This window comes from Hypanus sabinus, chromosome 3 (assembly GCF_030144855.1).
Source record: "Hypanus sabinus isolate sHypSab1 chromosome 3, sHypSab1.hap1, whole genome shotgun sequence".
NCBI classification, from domain to species: Eukaryota; Metazoa; Chordata; class Chondrichthyes; order Myliobatiformes; family Dasyatidae; genus Hypanus; species Hypanus sabinus.
The window spans coordinates 79,387,814-79,403,419 of NC_082708.1; the positions used below are offsets into that span (position 1 = coordinate 79,387,814).

Genomic DNA, 15,606 nt, shown 5'->3' on the forward strand with positions numbered 1-15,606 from the left:
CCTAAACACGAGGAAGCCTACGGATGCTGGAAATTTAAAGTAACACACACAAAATGCTGGAAGAACTCAGAAGGTCAGGCAGCATCTACAGAAATGAATAAACAGTCAACATTTCGGGCTGAGACCCTTCTTCAGGACTGAACAGGAAGGAGGAAGATGCTGGAATAAAAATGTAGGGGGAGGGGAAGGAGCCTAGCTAGAAGGCGACAGGTAAAGCCAGGTGGGTTGGAAAGATAAAGGTCTGGAGAAGAAGGAATTTTATAGGAGAGAGTAGACCATAGGAGAAAGGGAAGGAGGAGGGAACTTAGAGGGAAGTGATAGGTAGGTGAGAAGAGATAAAAGGCCAATGAGAAATAGAAGGGAAGGGGAAGGAAAAATGCTTTACCGGAAGGAGAAATCAATATTCATGCCATCAGGTTACAAGCTACCCAGATAGAATACGAAGTGTTGCTCTTCCACCTTGAGGGTGGTTTCATCTTGGAACAAGAGGACGCCATGACAGACACGGCGATACAGGAATGGGAAATGGAAAAAAAGCGTTTGACCACTGGGAATTTCCGTTTTTGGCAGATAGAGAGAAGGTAATCGACAAAGCGGTCCCCTAATTTATGACAGGTCTCACCAATTTAGAGGAGGCGACATCAGGAGAACTGGGCACAATAGATGACCCCAGCAGATTCGTAGATGAGGTGCTGTCTCACCTGGAAAGACTGTCTGGGACACTGAATGGAGGTCAGGGAGGAGATGAATAGGCACGTGTAGCACCTCGGTCACTTGCAAGGATGTGACAGGAGGTAGAATAGTGGGGAGGTACGAATGGACAAGGGAATCACAGAGGAAGCCAGGGGTGGAGGGGGGAGGGAAAGATGTTTACTGGTAGGATCCCTTTGGAATAGCAGAAATTGTGGAGAATGAGGTGTTGGATTCGATGGCTCAGGAGAAACTCAATTACTGATAAGGCGGTGGAAAGATAGGGTGAGCACAGGTGTACAGGAAATGAAGGATATGCAGGTGAGTGCAACATCGACAATGGAGGAAGGGAAACGCTATTGTTTGAACAAAGACATCTCTGACGTCCAGGAGAAGAAAGCCACATCCTGAGAACAGAAGCAGTGCAGCTGAAGGAACTGAGAAAAGGGAATAGCATTTTTACAGCAGATAGGGTGGGAAGAGGTATGGTCAAGATAACCACGAGAATCAGTACATTTATAAAATATGTCAGTTGGCAGTTTGTCTCCAGAGATGGAGATGGGGGATGTGAAAGGGGACAGAGTTGTCAGAAATGAACCAAATGAATTTAAGGGCATGGTGGAAGTTAGAGGCAAATTTAAAAAACTGATGAACTGAGTGCATGAAGCAGCACTAATGCAGTCATCAATGTAGCAGAGGAAGAGTTGGAAGTATGACCAGGGAAGGCTTGGAACACACACAGCTCTATGAAGCCACTTATTCTGGGGATCCAAGAGTCAGGCATCTCCTGTAGGCCAAAGTTTGATCAGAGTATTGTTCCTAGGGATGATAGCCTAGCATGTATAACAATAATGTGTTTTATGAAGTGTCATTCATATTGAAATGGTTTACAATACACTTCACAAAAACATTCGAGGAATGTCTGGAAATGATGGAACAAAGAAGATTAAGAATAAACGAGAACATGCAAGCCTGTAAAATAATTGGCTTATTTTGTCTAATTTATGTAGCTACAGTATGTTTGATTAAGTTTGTTTAGTTATACATTGGACTATATCTGGCTGCAAAGTCCACTCTACCTGCTGGGACAGAACTTTCATTAATGTGAACAGAAATAGTTGATTTATCTCTACAAACATACTTGGTCACTAGATCATTAGCTAATCTTAACTGGTCATTAACAATGTTGGCCTGTGTTTACTATTTACCTATTTTGTTCAATCTTCATTGATTGAATTGTTTATTGGAGTATCAGTCTTGAAACTTCTTAGTGCTCTAAAATACATAATCTATTAAGGAAAGCATTCCAGACATTAACTCTCTTTTTTAAGGAGGGTTTTCTTGATTCTTGGGTGGCAGGGTGGAGATACATTTTTATCAAAGGAGGTGTAAGGTGCTCCTTCCCTCCGCTAGGCTGCAGGTCACCCTGGGGCAAGATATAGCACCTGCTTAGCCCCTGATCAGGGTCACGTGAAGCCATGGGAGCAGGTGGTGGATGGTCGTATGAGCAGCTGGTGCACAATCACAGGTCCTAGTTATGCGACCACTGACGCCAGGTAGGCAATCTCTGAAAAGTATTGATAATGTTTGCGGGAGCCCGTCTTGTCACACTGCCTAGAAGGAGGCAATGGCAAACCACTTCTGTAGGAAAATTTAGCAAATACAATCATTATCATGGAGGCCATGATCGCCCACATCATACGACTCGGCACATAATGATGGCGATGATTTCTTGATTTGGCTTCATTGATAGCCAAGCTTCAGTTTTATAGATAAGTTCGCTTGACTTACCCACAAAAGTAAATGCTTTCTCTGTAATGATGCTATAAAATATTTCTAACATCTTAAATACCCCAATCAAATTGAAGTTCTAAACATATCTATTAATGGAACACTACAAAAAACCAGCTAGTTTAGGCCATTTGTCCTCAATGATGCTGTATGATTCAATTACACAAGGTCAATCATCCACCTTAGGCTGGAGATCATGTGGTGGTTAGATTACATTTTAATTGCCTTTTCTAAATTAAAAGTACAGCGGAGAAGTTTAGTTCCATGTGTTGTGCAACTTCTAGCACGTGGGACATCTGAGATACTTGTTATGCTTCAGATAATCAAGTCTGCAAGAAGTGCTTCAAGACTGATCAGCTTGAGTAACAGATCTTGGAGCTTAAGAAACAACTGAAGGTACTACTATGCATCTGAAAGGCTAAGAGTTACACCGATATTATGCTTTAGCGAGCTGGTCTCCCTGCAGCTTAACGAGTTCAAAAAAGAAATGGGTGGCTACTAGGCAGAAAAAGAGCGATGGGGAAGTAGTCATGGAAACTTCAGAGTATATCCCATTGAAAACCTTTTTTTTTGTCTGCAAATGGTAGAAATAAATGTATCCGTGGGATGTCTAGCTAGAATCCAGATTATGGTAGTGTTGGTGTGCTTTCAGAGGCATGGTTGAAAGCAGAACAGACTGGCAACTCAACATTGTAAACAAATTGTATGAAATGAACGAACAATGAAATACTACGAAAATTACCATTAAAAAGGAGGTACAGTACCTTGAAAAAGTATTCAGCCCCCATAGCTATTTTCAAACTTTACAGTCTCATTTTATAAATTTAAAATATACCGAAGTAGGATTTTTTTGAACTAATAACATTATACATCATGTCAAATCAACAGAAAAATTCCAAAACCAGTCAACAATGTACTAAAAATTAAAAACCAAAATTGTGAGGCTGAAAATATATTAAATCCCTTTGTAATTATTATACTAACTTTCCTGAGGTGCAATACACTCTATTACTTAACCAATTCCCCCAATTTGTTGATGTAAAAAATTGGAGGATCACCTGAAAAAACACCCCCTCTCTGTAAGGGCCAACAATATGGTAAATTTTTAACAGATCAAACCAAAATGAAGATTAAAAAAGCATTCAAGACAAGTCGTGAAAATGATAATAGAGAAGTACAAATCTGGAGAAGGGTACAAGTCCATTTCAAAGGGCAAATATATCTTGGAAGAATGGCACTTGTAAGAGAGGCTACCATTGTGCCAACAGATATTTGAGTGAGCCGCAGAATTCAGCTGCTACAAGTGGAGATGAAGTTCATGGTTGCACAAAAAGGGTGTTTATAGAAGAGTAGCAAGAAAGAAGCCCTGGCTGAAAATAAGCATATCCTTGCCTGTAAAGACTTTGTAAAGCACTAATTAGAACAGGGGTTCCCTATCTTTTTTTATGTCATAGACCTCTACCATTAATCAAGGGGTCAAAGGACCTCAGGTTGGGAACCCCTGACTTAGAAGATACTGTAAAAATGTGGAAGTAGTTCTTGTCATCAGAAGAGAGTAAATTGGAACATTTTGATCTCAACAGTAAGCAGTATGTGAGGTGTGAATCTAATTCTAAGTATCAGCCATGTTACACCATCCCTATTATAAAGTATGGTGGAGGTAGCATCGTGCTATGGGGAAGCTTTTCAACAGAAGGGACTGGAAATACGGTTGGGATTGATAGTTCAAAGGTCAATGGGAAGATGAATGCTGCTTAATACAGAGAGATCCTGGATAAAAGCCTGCTAGCCTCTGCCACAAAGCTGAACCTGGGAAGGAAGTTCATCAATCAGAAGGACAATGACCCAAAGCACACAGCCAGAGCAATCGTGGAGTGGCTTCAAATGAAGAAATTGATGTCCTTGAGTGGCCCAGTCAGAGTCTTGACCTTAACCTGATCGAACATCTCTGGCAAGACCTCAAGATTATGTCCAGTGCCGCTCCCCAACTAACCCGGCACAGCAAGGAGGAATAACGAAATCATGCTCCAACATGTTGTGCAAAAATAACACAGACTTATGTAATAGCTGCGAAAGGTGGTTCAACTAAGTACTGAGCAAAGGGGGATGAATACTTCTGAACTAATGATATTTCAGTGTTTGAATTTTCAGTTTTCCATGCTTTATAATTTTCCCTGTTTTATTTTGGCTCTACTGTGAAAAAAAGGAGCGTGTGATTCACAAATAAAAATTCTCAGTTAGATTGATCAAAATCCCTGATTGTAATACTTACTTAAGTGAACAAAGGGTTGGGCTCTGAATATTTTTATGAGGCACTGTATTTCAACCCTTCCTGTGATTAAAGGTGCCTAATACCCACAGCCAGCTGAAATAGATTCTAGATTGCCTGAACAGGCAAGTGAAGAGACTCTTGCACACCAACAGTTTTCAGTTTTTATCAGAGCCTGGTGATGTATAAAATGAGTGGTGTACAACACATTTGGTGGAAAGGCATGGATTGATCAGTGTTAGTCAGTATTAATTTGTTAAGAGGTAATTCTGATTCAATTTTTCAAAAAAGTAAATACAGTATATAGACCAGTTACACGCGTCATATTTCCAAACATGTAGAAACATAGAAAATCTACAGCACAATACAGGCCTTTCAGCCCATAAAGTTGTGCTGATAATGTCCCTACCTTAGAAATTACTAGGCTTGTCTATAGCCCTCTATTTTACTAAGCGCCATGTACCTATCTAAAAGTCTCTTAAAAGACCCTATCACATCCGCCTCCACCACCATTGCTGGCAGCTCATTCCATGAATTCACCACTCTCTGAGTAAAAAAACTTACTCCTGACATCTCCTCTGTACCTATTCCCCAGCACCTTAAATCTGTGTCCTCTTTTGGCAACCATTTCAGCCCCAGGAAAAAGCCTCTGACTATCCACATGATCAATGCCTCTCATCATCTTATCATCTATCAGGTCACCTCTCATCGTCTGTTGCTCCAAAGAGGAAAGGCCGAGCTCACTCAACCTATTCTCATAAGGCATGTTCCCCAATCCAGGCAACATCCTTGAAAATCTCCTCTGCACCCTTTCTATGGCTTCCACATCCTTCCTGTACTGTGGCAACCAGAACTGAGCACAGTACTCCAAGTGGGGTCTGGCCAGGGCCTATATAGCTGCATCATTACCTCTCGGCTCCTAAGTTCAATTCCATGATTGGTGAAGGCCAATACACCGATGCCTTCTTAACCACAGAGTCAACCTGCGCAGCTGCTTGTGAGCATCCTATGGACTCAGACCCCAAAATCCCTCTGATCCTCCACACTGCCAAGAGTCTTACCATTAATACTATATTCTGCCATCATATTTGACCTAGCAAAATGAACCACTTCACACTTATCTGGGTTGAACTCCATCTGCCACTTCTCAGCCAAGTTTTGCATCCTATCAATATCCCGCTGTAATCTCTGACAGCACTCCACACTATCCCCAACACCTCCAACCTTTCAAACTATCAAATCCATGCTGGATCAGAGCAATTACTTCATCATTAATTTTCCTTCTACCTTTTATCTCTAAATTCTGAGCAACTTCCCCAGATTCTACAGGCAATTTGCAATGGCCAGTTAACTTGCCAACACATACCTCTTTATCACAGGAAACTAGAGCAGCAGAGGAAAATCATATGGTCACAGAGAGCATGTGTAATAAGAATTGAACCCAGATTAGTGGAGCTATGAGGAAGCAGCTTTATTCACTGCACAACTGTGCCACCTGACTTTGTAAAAGTCAGGTGGCACAGTTTTACTTGCTGTGGCTCCCATGAGCTCTAACTTTTGAGCAGACTACCCAGAAAGGTTAGACATCATGGATCTACGGCAAGTCAGCACATTGGATCCATGACAGGTTAGGAAATAGAAGGCAGAAGGTGAAGGTGGAAGACCGTTTTTGCGATTGCAAGCCTATGACCAATCATGAATTATGACCTTTTCAGAATGGCAGGCAGTGACTAGTGGGGTACCGCAAGGCTCAGTGCTGGGACCCCAGTTGTTTACAATATATATTAATGATTTAGACAAGGGAATTAAATGCAGCATCTCCAAGTTTGCGGATGACACGAAGCTGGGTGGCGGTGTTAACTGTGAGGAGGATGCTAAGAGGATGCAGGGTGATTTGGATAGGTTAGGTGAGTGGGCAAATTCATGGCAGATGCAATTTAATGTGGATAAATGTGAGGTTATCCACTTTGGTTGCAAGAACAGGAAAACAGATTATTATCTGAACAGTGGCCGAATAGGAAAAGGGGAGATGCAATGAGAACTGGGTGTCATTGTACACTAGTCATTGAAGGTGGGCATGCAGGTACAGCAGGAGGTGAAAAAGGCAAATGGTGTGTTGGCATTCATAGCAAAAGGATTTGAGTACAGGAGCAGGGAGGTTCTACTGCAGTTGTACAAGGCCTTGGTGAGACCGCACCTAGAATATTGTGAGCAGTTTTGGTCCCCTAATCTGAGGAAAGGCATTCTTGCCATAGAGGGAGTACAGATAAGGTTCACCAGATTGATTCCTGGGATGGCAGGACTTCATATGAAGAAGAACTGGATCGACTAGGCTTATACTCACTGGAATTTAGAAGATTGAGGGGGGATCTTATTGAAACGTATAAAATTCTAAAGGGATTGGACAGGCTAGATGGAGGAAGATTGTTTATGATGTTGGGGAAGTTCAGAACGAAGGGTCACAGTTTAAGGATAAAGGGGAAGCCTTTTAGGACTGAGATGAGGAAAAACTTCTTCACACAGAGAGTGGTGAATCTGTGGAATTCTCTGCCACAGGAAACAGTTGAGGCCGGTTCATTGGCTATATTTAAGAGGAAGTTAGATATGGCCCTTGTGGCTAAAGGGATCAGGGGGTATGGAGAGAAAGCAGGTACAGGGTTCTGAGTTGAATGATCAGCCATGATCATACTGAATGGCGGTGCAGGCTCAAAGTGCCGAATGGCCTACTCCTGCACCTATTTTCTATGTTTCTATGGATCACAAGGATCAGTGCTGGTGGGGCCCTTACTGTTTAATATGCATATTAACAATTTGGATGTGAATGTGGAAAAATTGTTAGTTATTTCACAGTTGACAGAATAATTGGTAATGTTCTTGATGAAGGATAGGATAATCATTGGTTATCAAATTATATTGACAAATTGGGAAAATGTGCTATGCAATAGTAGATGGGAGTTAATCCTAATAAGTGAGAGGTGTGAGTATTGGAAGGATTGATATGGCTCGGATATACACGATTAATAGCATAGCTGTAGGAATACTGCGGAACACAGAGACCTCAGCACTCAAGTCAAAGGATCTCTGAAAGTGCCAGTGCAGATTGGTAATCTCGTTAAGAAGCCATCTGACATACTTGCTTTCATTATCCAGGACAAAGAACGTAAGGTATGGGGTTACTTAGAACCATATAAAACATTGGTTAGACCATAGCTGGAATACTGGCTGCAGTTCTAGTCAGCACACTCGGAAGGGTGTGATTGCATGGAGACTCTACAGAGAATTTTGCTAAGAGAAAAGAGTTTTTTCAGCCAGAGGGTGTTTGGAATATGAATGTATTCCCAAAAGTATGACTGAGACAGAGATGGTCACAACACTTAAAAAGAATCTTGACAAGCACCTGAATCATCAAGGCCAAGTGGTGGAAATCAGAATTGTGCTATATCACTAGATGGGCTGAAGGCCTGTATCAGTGCTGTGTATGCTACGTTTTTGACATTTAAAAACTAATATCCCATGTTCAGTTACATGATTTTTTCATCTGCATAGTATATAAGGTAAAAACAGATACACTACATTGCCACATTAAAGACTGCGATCAAATAAAGGAATTGTGATCGAATGTTATACTGCAAATTGAGCCTTACTTAAAAATGTTAAACATGGAATGAAAATATTGTTAAATGTGATATAAAATTCAATAAACAATGCTGAACTTATTTCAATGCTTATTTATCAACTATCAATTTACACGATTTAAGAGTTTTCCTTTCTGTGTTTCCAATTTTGTCAATTATATTGAGAAGAAAATAACTAGACTTTGCAACCAATGCCTATTTTCTGATTGAAGGGGATAGTGCATCCATTTTCTTCTTAGCAGGCATCTGCACCTGAAAGTGGACGAGCTGCTGAAATATTTTTGTAAAAGTTATAGTAAGGAACCATGATGCCCGTTAAACTGTCTCTATAAATGTACCTACACTGAAAATGTTACTAATGAATCCTGACAAGATTTACTGTTCTGGTTATCTCTGAGCATATTAAATATATAGCAGAAACAAGATGTTAGTCTGGCAGAATTTCACTTTGCGTGACTATAGGCTTATCGAAAAATAATGATAAAAGTAAGAAATTTACATAGGTGGTTGAAACTCCTTTGATCATTTTGCTTTGCAACAACCAAATACTGAAGGGTGCTACAATCTGCCATGCTTACTAACTGGCTATAACTGTCGGTCGTGATAATATTCTGCACCTATCCCCTTGAGTAGGTGGTCGCGTAGTACTTATTTTGAAGCAGCTAGGTAAATTTCCAGCTTTTTTGAGAAGTTTATACTTTCTAGATTACTGGTTATTATTTTATCATGTGAATGCTATAATATTGATACTTATGTGATTCTGACGTGTGTAAATTTGCTGCAGCTTTCTCTATAAAAGAACAGTGACCACAGTTCAAACAGTACTTCCCTCACGATGAGGTACTTTGTCATGTCCTGAGAATGTTATGAACGCTATAAATGCAAGTTATTTTTATAAGAAGTGCTTGGTGGATATATACATCTTTAGGGATGAAGGGAGGCAGAATCGTAGCTAGCTAACCAATAAATTTCTGTGAATAACAAAGGTTAACAGTTGTTGATGTTTATTCTGTCAGCAAAACAAGTAAACCCAGTTTCATCTGTGGCTGCGCCCACTCTTGGATCAGAAGTTTGTAAGTTGAGTCACACTTCAAAGCCAAACTACAACATTAGTGTAATTCTAGATGAGATACTAAACTCAAGATCCATCTGCCCTCTCAATGGATGTAAAAGATTTCCTGACAATATTTCAAAAATGTTCTGTATAATTTTTCTTGATCTACAGGAAAATTTTATTTTTCTAAAAACAGTACTAATACACATTATCTAACTTTTTAAAAATCTTATTATTTGATGGGATTATTAGATGTGACTGGTTGTCACATTTCCCACATTACAACAGCAAGTACTTTTCTAGTTGTTTATTGGTTGCAAACTTCTTTGGCAAATATTGTGAAAAGGCCAAATATAATTCTTTCTGCAATACATGCGCTTTCAAGATACACTAAGAAAGTGAATTGCCACTTTCGATGACCCTTATAGAAGCCTTCCACAAATCATCTTTGTGAGTAGTAAAATTTAAAAAAACACTTATTCAGTTTGTACTGGCTATATTTTGACATGAGTTATGCCTTTATTATTCACTTTAAAAATGGTGTGGGCAATCATAAGGTAACAAATTGAATTATCACTGCGAGATAAAAATACTTAAAAAAAAATCCAATTTGATCATGAACTCTCCAAATGCTTTAATCAGCTAAGGATGAAGTTCATGAATTTACATTTGTCTCTGTTCTAAGAAAGGGTGTAAGTACAATTTTATTGTATATACTTATTGGACAAACGGTACAAAGACTCTATATGTGACTATATTCAATTAATAATGATTTATACTGTTATTTTAAATATTGCGATGATGAAAACACATAAGCTAGTAAGCAATAGTGAACAGGTACTTCAGTGATGGTAAGAATTGATTTAGAGAAGGCATTTTACAATTGAAGAATAATGTTCCTAAACGATCATTTCAAAGAATTAGACTGATTTATTCTTATTCATCTCATTGTTCCAAAAGATAATTTTAAAAGACGCTCAACTTAAGATGGGTCATTTGCATCAAATTACCATATCCACATGACTGTAGCTCACCTAATGATAGAGCCAATGTTACTGCAACCTAAATTTATATTATCAGTTGACAAAAAAAACACTGAAAATGAGTTACGTAATTTAGATAGAACTGCTGCACTTATGGGGTCTGTCCTAAATGTGATTTCAGTCTCACACCAATTAGACTGACTTCCAACTATTCTTAACGGCTAACTAGCTTGCCAATTATTAACAATACACCATACTACAGAAATTTAGATTTTTTTTCTTCCAAAAATGGACTTTCTTACTGTTATAAAACTAAATTAACTTCAATGCCCCAAAAGTCACAAGTCTGGGCATGTTTTCTCAATGTTCAAGTGTTTCTCTTACCAATTAAGAGCTATGTTGTGATAATCAAGCATAATTTCTTCACTAGAAGCCATAGTTTAAATATTAAAGCTGAATGCTAATGGTGTTAGAAAAATAAAACTGTTATTTTAATGATAACGAATACCTCTAATGTTAATAAAATTATCTCTAAAGAAATCATTGGCATATCAACGAGCACTTATAAAATGTATGCATCTATCATTTGATATTATTACCCCTCATTCTTTCAGTGAAACCATTATGTCTTCCAGATCCATTAAATTGAACAACTACCGATATATTTCTTTCAAATACCGATGTGATTTGAAGCCAACTAATAAATATAAAAAATGAATTTCAAACAGGTTTGTGGAAGTATGCCTTGTTGATTAAGGTTAAATCTGAATAATCTGGTGAGAAAGCATTGATCTTTTAAAAAAAGGAAGAAGAAAAGCAAACAATTTCTCGATCCCTGTTAAAAGTTCAACTGGTGCTTTTATGGACGCCTTATAACGGCCTTTATCAAGTACATATGCTATAGTGGCTGATATTAGTCATTGATCTCTCGTCTATGCGGATCAATAACGGAGTCAATGCATTTCACAGGAAGGAACACATTCTATAATAGAAATATTGACTTATCATAGATATTATGTACACGGGGCACATTGGCCAAAACTCGTTGTGACACCAAGCACTAAGTGGTCAACAACTTTCTGAAAGCAACAGGTACTAGTTGAGATCAATAACAAGACAGTGTTTGGGCGCGTGTGCTTGCGAATTTGCTTTACCTGAATCAGTGACATTCTCGCCGAGGTCACTTCGGCTGGATTTGAGCCCTGTCCGGAGAAAGTGTGACAGACCCCATGGCCCTGGGGGACGGTGAGCTTGTTAGAGCTGGGCTTCAAGTACATGACTTCTGAGCGGGGGGAGCTGAGTGGCAGGCGCGTCTGGTAATCGAAATAAACGGGAGAAGAGGCCAGGGAGGGGCTGCTCACCACGTTCATGACATCCCTCTCTTCCACCTCGCTCTGGACCAACATAATGTCGTTCTTGTTGATCTTCTTCTTCTTGCCACCCTTGCCCAGGTGCGGGTGCGAGTACTCGGCGATCCTGCAGTTGTAGGTCCGGATCTCCTTGTTCTCCCTCCTGCACTTGACGGCGATGGTGACCATGGAGGTCAGCAGGATGACCGAAATGGAGCTAAGGGTGACGATGAGGGGCAGCGACATGTCCCAGTGACCCTCCTCCTGCGGCACCCGCTGCTGCTCGTCCTTCGGCGCCGCGCCCGCGTACGCCACGATCAGCAGGCGCGCCACGGCCGAGAGCGGCGGCTTGCCGTGGTCCGACACCTTGACCACCAGCTCGGCGGCGGCGGCGCCCTGCGACCACAGCGGCCTGGCGGTGCGCAGCTCGCCGCTCGCCGCGTCCATGTCGAACAGGTGCTGCTCGTTGCCCTCGGCGATCTGGTAGGAAAGGCGGCCGCTGTCGCCGTGGTCGCTGTCGACGGCGCGCACGGTGGCCACCAGGTAGCCGAGGCCGGCGTTGCGCGGCACCTGCACCTCGGCCGTGTCGTTGTGCAGCGCGGGCATCACGATGACCGGCGCGTTGTCGTTCACGTCGAGCACGGTGACCCGCACCGTGCAGTTGGTGGAGAGCGGCGGCGAGCCCGAGTCTTTGGCCAGCACCTTGAACTCGAAGGCCTTGGTCTGCTCGTAGTTGAAGGAGCGCAGCGCGTAGATGGCCCCTTTGGACGGGTTGACCGACACGAAGGTGTAGACTGAGACGTCGGCCACTCGCGCGGGCAGGATGGAGTAGGCCACCGTGCCATTCGGGCCGAGGTCGGGATCGTGCGCCAGCACCGAGCCCAGGTACTCGCCGGGAATGTTGTTCTCGGGCACCTGCAGCACATACACGGGCTTGGTGAAGCGCGGCGCGTTGTCGTTCTCGTCGGCCACACGTACCGTGAACGAGCGGCTGGCGTTGAGCGGCGGCGAGCCGTTGTCGCGGGCCACGATGGTCAGGTTGTATTCGTCGGCGGCTTCGCGGTCGAAGGGCCGCTCGCTCAGCACCGTGTAGAAGTTGTCGTAGTTCTCCTCCAGGCGGAAGGGCCCGTTGCCCAGGACCCGGCACTGCAGCTGCCCGTTGCGACCCGAGTCGCGGTCGGTGGCCTTGACCAAAGCGAGCACGGTGCCGGGCGGCGCGGCCTCGCTCACCGGGCCCTGGTGCACGGACACCAGGCTGAGGGTGGGCGCGTTGTCGTTCACGTCGAGCACCCGCACCGACACCTTGCAGTGGGCTGGGATGGAGTTCGGCCCCAGGTCCTTGGCCTGCACGTCGATGTCGTAGATGCTGCTCTCCTCGTAGTCGAGAGCGGCGCGCAAGCGGATGACCCCGGAGCGGGGCTCGATGGAGAAGAGCTGTCCGATGCGCTCGCTGGCGTACGGGCTGAAAGAGTAGACGACCTCGCCGTTGGTGCCCTGGTCCGGGTCCGTGGCGTTCACGTCGATGAGGAAGGTGCCAGCCGGCGTGTTCTCCGCCACCTCCACGCTCAGGCTGGGCTCGGCGAAGGCCGGGCTGTTGTCGTTGGTGTCCACCACCTCGACCCGCAGGCGCACCGCGCTCGACTTGGGCGGCTCGCCGCCGTCCAGCGCCGTCACCAGCAGCTCGTGTCTCGGCTGCTGCTCCCGATCCAGCGGTCTCTGGATAATCAGCTCGGGGAACTTGGTGCCGTCGCCCCGCGACTTCACCTCCAGACCGAAAAGCCGGCTCGGACTGCTCAGCTGGTAGGTCTGCAGGCCAAACTGTCCGGTGTCGGGGTCGTGCGCGCTTGTCAGGGGGATGCGCGTCCCCGGCGCCGCGTTCTCGGGGATCTCGACATCGATCTGCTCGGTGGAGAAACTTGGCGCATTGTCATTGATGTCCAGGATCTCCACTTTAATCATGCACAGTTCCTTGTCGTTGGCAAAGACTTCCAGCGACACCACGCACTTGGCAGTCCGTTTGCAGACGGTCTCCCGGTCGATGCGCTGCTTGGTATAAAGTAATCCGCTCTCCCGGTCCACATCCAGCAAATGGGGGGCGGAATTTTCCAAAACCCGAAAGTTAGGCTTCCTCGGCTCGGCACTCGTCGCCAGGCGAGCATCTTTCGCGATGTTGCCGATTACCGTCCCGGGTCCCTGCTCTTCCAGGATCGTATATTTCAAATTCTTCAAGGTCAGAACGCTAGTCCAGAGTAACAGGAGAATCAGAACCTGCAGGTACATTCCCAGCGCTTGTTTTTTCTTTCCCTCTCCCTTCTTTTTGTTGGTGTTAAACCTGTTGATTTACAGCTTGGAAAACAGACGAACCGGCAGCGGTGTGAAAGCATCGATGCATCTTACAATAATCATTTCCAAACCTTACTGAGTTTGACGACAAAAGAAAAAGTCTCTCGTCACCATCTTGCGTTGTAAATCCTTATTGAGGGTGGGGGTGGATTCGGAAAACAGCGATTCTGCCAATTACTTACTCCCCCTATTCCCCAAACCACTCAAACCTTTTGCACGGTTGGTAAGAACTACCTCGGTGAAGATGCGAAATCTGGCGTCCTTCTCCCAAGTGAAATCCAAGCGCTTGCAAAATGCGGCGCAGCCGATGTACCAGTTTCAAGGCTTGCGGTCTGTTTCTTCCAATTTCATGAGATGCAGCTGCCGAAAATTTTGCATGCTGCACACACACACACACTCACACCGACTGGATGAATATCTGTCTCTGTGTGTGCGCGCCTATCTCCACTCAAAAAAGCGGCCACAGCTGCTGTCAGTGACTCGGACGAGGCAGCAAATAAAATTGACTGAATTTCTTCGACACACTCGAGCAGAAGCAGTTTTAAATCTGAAAGCTCTCACTGGCACGTCTCGCTTTTCCATGAAAGTCCCCCATCACACGGTCGGTAGAAACACAAACCTTTAGTGACACTTAGTGAAGGCAAAATGAATCAAACCAGTCTCTTGCTATCTGCAGCAGCCAAAGCTTTCGGTGACACACACACGCACGCTACTTTCCCTGTTAATTCTTCCCACTCGCGATGAGCAACAGTCTTGAGTCCGGCTTGTTCTGCAAGAGAGCGGGATGTGGGTGACACTCAGAGGCTTGGATGCGCTCTTTGCCTCTGCTTTTTTTTTGGTGTGTGCAGTTGCTTTTTTTGGGAGGGAGTTGAATTTTTGTTGGTTGCTCTTTGTGTTGCTTGCAGTCGATAGGCGGATTTTGGGTATGAACCTCTCGCCGACACGCTCCGGGTCTCTGCCTCCTCCTTCTGCGCGCTTCGTTAAAACATAGAGCGCTCACAAAACCCAAAGCTTCTCCGGCCAATGGAGTGTCCGCGTCCTTTGGCACCGCCCAATCCGATCACTCCAGGTTCGGCCAATGGAGCGGGGAAGTCTGGCGTCGGAGCCGAGCGGTTGACGGTGGGAAGTAAGGAACGATGAACTGGGATTGGGAGGGGGGTGATGGAGGTGTCCGCCAGGGAGCGAGCTTGCATTGCGCGGTCCCGGTGCTCGCTGGGGGAGCCTGGGCACGTACTCTTGTAATTTCACCCGCAATTCTTTATGAATGAATCGGTCTCCGGTTGCGTATGATTGAAGATAAAACAAAACTGTTACCAGAACTTTTATTTTCATTTATTTTCCATCGGAAATATTAGTGACAAGAAGTAATTTGAAGGCTGACAGCACAGCTTTTAGGTAGCGACAACAGAATTGGATGTAACGTGTGAATGCTAACTCCCAACAGCGTTTAGTGTGCGTCAATGCTGACGGCTGGGGGGTGGGGGGGAGCGAG

General features: G+C 44.1%; 1 protein-coding gene across 1 annotated transcript in view; it reads right to left on the reverse strand.

Moving 5' to 3' along the window:
• LOC132391479 (protocadherin-17-like) overlaps nt 1-15,073 on the reverse strand; it is a 156,731-nt gene extending 141,658 nt beyond the window's left edge. Inside the window, 2 exon segments of the mRNA XM_059964737.1 lie at nt 11,577-14,083; nt 14,086-15,073. Coding sequence (XP_059820720.1) covers nt 11,577-14,083; nt 14,086-14,155 — 2,577 coding nt within the window. The 5' untranslated portion in view covers nt 14,156-15,073.
• Nucleotides 15,074-15,606: the final 533 nt, after the last annotated feature.